This window comes from Gymnoscopelus braueri (genome assembly GCF_963280865.1).
Source record: "Gymnoscopelus braueri genome assembly, chromosome: 3".
NCBI classification, from domain to species: domain Eukaryota; kingdom Metazoa; phylum Chordata; class Actinopteri; order Myctophiformes; family Myctophidae; genus Gymnoscopelus; species Gymnoscopelus braueri.
Window position 1 is genome coordinate 43564593 of NC_137612.1, and position 4756 is coordinate 43569348.

A 4756-nucleotide genomic window follows, 5' to 3' on the forward strand; every position below is an offset into this window, starting at 1 on the left:
TCTCAGAGTTACAGCCCCGATAAGGGTCCATTTGGCTGGGGACCCCCGTGGAACCCTGCCAAGGACCCCTGTGGGGTCCTCGAACCCCAACGTGGAGGCTGGTTCTAACGCTAACGCACGTAGTAGCCATACATGAGAGCCGCAGCAGCTGCAGCGATAGCATATATCAACCATGCAGTCCAAGAGGAGCTACTACTACTTCTGGACTCTCCTTGTGTCGGCTTGTCCTTTCCGACATCCGTATGTCCCCAACGTAGTACTGCTCCAGAATCTCTCGAGCATCGGTGGAATGGCCGACATCCTCAAAGCCTTCTGTGGCATCCGTGCCCGCCAGCTCGAGCAAAACCTCCTTACCCCCAGGATGCTCCTCGAGGAAGTCTGTGATGTCGTACACCTTACCGTGGATGACAAGCCACGTGTCCTCGCTCGCGTTGTGGGATCGGATTTCTTCAAGAGTGTAACGAGTTACATGGTTTTCTGTTGTTTTGCCGCTGACGCTGTTGATTGGACCCATCACGCTGCGTAACTTGGCTCTGACACGTTTTTCACATTACGCTTTTGCGCTTGTACGAGAAAGAATTCCACCCACTTCTTTTTAGCACCTGTAAACATGTGATGTGACAATAAGTTCGCTTGTGGACGCTGTATACTAACGTTCGAAGGGTAGAAGGTGCTTAGATCAATAGGTCGTGGCAGCAATCATTTCAGATTGTCGAGAGTCAGCATACCATCCTCAGGATTCAGTTTAGACTGTGGCTATTTGTACAGATGTGTGCTCCAACAGCAATGATTGTTCTTCCGCTGTTGTCAGTTATCGTCTGCTGAGAGGGGTTATCCTAAGCAGATAGATAGATAGCTGTCTTCTGCTACTCGAGAGCTAATGGCGCTGCGTTCGGCTACAAAGTGTTCCCTTTATACGATTTTGCCGTGATGTAGACGTGATGACACTGTGATGTAGACATCCATATCCTGGCACGGCAGTTGAAGCCATCCCTATTTGGAAAGATCATAGAAGGCAACGTAAGGACTCTGCATGACATTTTTACGGCGTGGCTTTGGAGGAGGATAGCCACCTGTAAGAGTGCCTGCCTGCCTGCCCGCCCGTCCACCCGCCCGTCCGTCCGTCCGTCCGTCCGTCCGTCCGTCCGTCCGTCCGTCCGTCCGTCAGTCAGTCAGTCTGTCGTGGAAATGGACTGCATTTACAGTGTAAAGTCTCAAAAGCACTTTTATAATGTCACATTCACCCAGTCACACACCGGCATCATTATTATGACATCAGCACTGTGTGTATACTGGTAGCTCGCAGCCAATAGTTTATGATGTCAGTAATGTCACATGAGACATGTCCATATTTGGGCGTAATCTGGGACTCACACCCACTGACAAACTTCATCTTTAAATAGCAGATGCTTAAGTGCGATGAAGCTACGGAGGAGTCGATTGAACGCGTTGAACACGACTGAGGATGTTTAAAAAGTTTGACGAGAAGGAAAACGTTTCCAACTGCATTCAGCTGAAGTCGTCAGTTATCAAAGGAATCAAGAACCAGCTGTTGGAGCAGTTTCCCAACATCGAGGCATGGCTCAACCACATAATGCCAAAAAAGGACCCCGTCAAAATAGTGAGATGCCACGAACACATCGAAGTCCTGACAGCGAACGGGGAGCTGCTTTTCTTCAGACAGAGGGAAGGACCATTCTGCCCAACTCTCAGACTGCTGCATAAATATCCATTCATACTTCCACACCAGCAAGTAGACAAAGGGGCCATCAAATTTGTCTTGAGTGGAGCCAACATCATGTGCCCGGGACTCACGTCCCAGGGAGCTAAACTCCAGCCCGCCGCTGTGGACACGGTAGTTGGCATCACAGCGGAGGGCAAACAGCATGCCCTCTGTGTTGGACTGATGAAGATGTCTGCAGAAAACATCAAGAAAGTCAACAAGGGAATCGGAATCGAGAATGTTCACTATCTTAATGACGGATTGTGGCACATGAAGATGTATAATTGATGTGACTGTCTATATGAGAAACCTTTCACCCACACTCCCCGTAGGCCAAGGATACTCCAAACGATTTGACTGTAATTGCCTTAACAAATTTCGTACAAAAGATGCCATATATCATGAACACAACATCCAATCCCATTGGCCCATAGGGTCCACAACAAATACTAACAGTTGCACCGTCTGTCATACAAACTCTATTTCCCCCGTGTGTGCGGAGCGCACGTAATCGACAGGCCTAGTTGCCTACCAGTCGTGGGGTGCAGTCATCAGGACACGAGAAAGCTTGGGGGTAAATAGAGTTTGTAATAATAATCCCCGCCCCGGCCATCCTGGCCTGGGGGGGATATTAAGATACTTAATGTTCTACATTTTGTGTGAGAAATAATTTGTGGTCATAGAGTCAAAAAGTCATTCGTAATTTGTCTGGAGTCTCATTTTGTAAAAATAAATCACGAGAATATTGTATTGTGAAAAAAGCTTCAAAAAGCTGTTTACGTTTTTGAAGTGAGGTAAGACAGGATCAATCATCTTGATTGGAACAGTACCTTCCAGTGCGTGTGTGTGTCCCTCTGAGAACACCTAACATTGGTCAAGCAAAGGCGCAGAAGGCCAAAGCTAAGAAAGCATACTCATCTACAACAGTAACACAGAAGAGGACTATAGAGTTGAATTGATCCCACAACAAGGCCGAAGTCTTAATACTGTAACAATTGGCCACCTTGATCAAATACATTATGTAGCACTAGAGAAAACTGACATAGATCAAACACACCAATCAACTGCTGAAACTGTTCAAGACAATGAAGATGAAGAAGACAGACAAGCATTTGAACAAACCAGTCAATTACGAGGACTCCCATATGACACATTGCTTCAAGAAGAACATTTTTTAGATGCAGACACTACATATTCAGTCGCCCCTATAGAACACCAAAAACCACGCGCATTCTACCAAGACGACCCGTTCTACCAAGACGACCCGCTGGCGGAGACTTTATTTTTTATTTTTTTTACAACTGTTTCCACCAAGTAAAAGAAAAAGAAAGCTGTGAGATTGTCCTCTCTGTCTAGTCTTTAGAAGTCTTTAGAGTTCTGGTTCTCAATGTAGACCACCAGGGCCCGGGTCCCAAGCAAAATGAGGAACAGTTTAACCACTTAAGCCCTATTTTATTCCCCGGCTTTCACAACGAATCGCAATGCAACACATTGTGAGCTTTTAGATCGGCTGTTTTTTGACAAACGTGACAAACAAGGGAACCAGGAGACCTGGTACTGCCAGACCCCTAGTGGTTGAAATCTGAATGGTCGGACTTCGCATGACGTGTGTGCAGAGGAAAAGAGGGACAGGACAGGAAAAGAGGGACAGACCGACCGACAAAGCCTCATGTAGGCCGACCCCTTGGGTCTGGCAAATATTATCTTATGGGGTCCCTCAGTCCCTGGCACATACAGTATGTTTTCAAATAGGGGTTAGCAGTTTAGCGGTCAAGAATGTCTGCAAGCAGCCCTTACAGTTTACTTATACGTAAGTAATGTCCTTCCAGTGTGAAAAAGTCCACTCACTGTGCATCCCTGTTTAAGTCCCCACCTCTAGCTCTGCCCATTACATTTCTGTGAATATACCTTATATGATTCACCTGTGACTGTAGTGCCTGTACTGTTAATACCGGTAATCGTGTTAATAAAGTATTCAATCAATCAATCAATCAACTGGATCACGTATAGACAAAGCAATGGCCCATGAGCAACCATCATTGTGCTGAAAATATGCTAAAAACAAGTTAAATAAAAAAAAAAGAAAATCATTACACACTACTGTTTCTTACACACAGAAAAATAATGGTAAAATAAAGTGTGGTTCCAAAAAGAACCTTCACCTAGGCTACTGAAGAACTATTTTATTAAGTGAATGTTCTTTATGTTCTTCCTATGGTTCTAACGAGCCTTTTGTGTCAATGAACAGCATCCCAACTTTGGACATTGTTTGAATAGGCAACATTCACCAAAAATAGCTGATCTGTAATCTCACACCATCTCACAGCACGAACCGCTGTATTTTCAACAAAGAGATTTGGTGTAGAGGGAAAAAGGAGCAGAGCGGACCAAGTATATAGTCTCCCAGTGGAGACACTGGTCGATGGAGTATAATATACTTCAACTGTTACGGGTTCTTTATATAACTATTAAAAGTCTGAAAGGTTTTTAGAGGATCCAAACATGTTTTTTTCTTTAGCATCACTCAAGAACCAGTTTCGGTTCCAGTTGGCACCTGTATTTTTCTGGTGTGTTCAGACAAAGCAATGAGATACTTTTAATGACAATGAGAAGACAACGAGCTATCATCCATATGCACTACTTTACTGACTGAATTGTGAATGGTAAAGCGATTGGCCAATCTATATGTGTCACACCCACCCAACAATGAATCAGGGTGACTTGGCTCAACCACTGGTGATTTTTTTGGCATAGACAATTTGAATTCAACACATTTATTTTACAGTAGCCTAAATCCATCTTCTCTAAATGATTCCCACTACTACTGTCTTGCTCAGTGGTTCTCAAATGTTCAAGTCAAGGACCCCCAAATGTATATATATTTGGCCGCAGACCCCCATCTGAAGAATGTTTTGTGCCAGGGACCACCAGAAGAGAAGATGTGTGTTCAAAATGCAAAAGTATTCAAAAATGTTCAAACACTTTCAAGATCTTTTTCAAAAATGTTCAAAAATAGCAGATGTGCAAGCTCGC

At 44.5% G+C, this 4756-nt stretch overlaps 1 protein-coding gene across 1 annotated transcript; it reads left to right on the plus strand.

Moving 5' to 3' along the window:
* Positions 1 to 1465: 1465 nt before the first annotated feature.
* LOC308081734 (malignant T-cell-amplified sequence 1-like) lies at positions 1466 to 2139 on the plus strand (the record flags this gene model as incomplete). Its single annotated transcript, XM_080423352.1, has 1 exon — positions 1466 to 2139. One exon carries the CDS (start codon positions 1466 to 1468, stop codon positions 2009 to 2011), a length of 546 nt encoding a protein of 181 aa, XP_080279478.1. The 3' UTR covers positions 2012 to 2139.
* Between the last annotated feature and the right edge of the window lie 2617 nt (positions 2140 to 4756).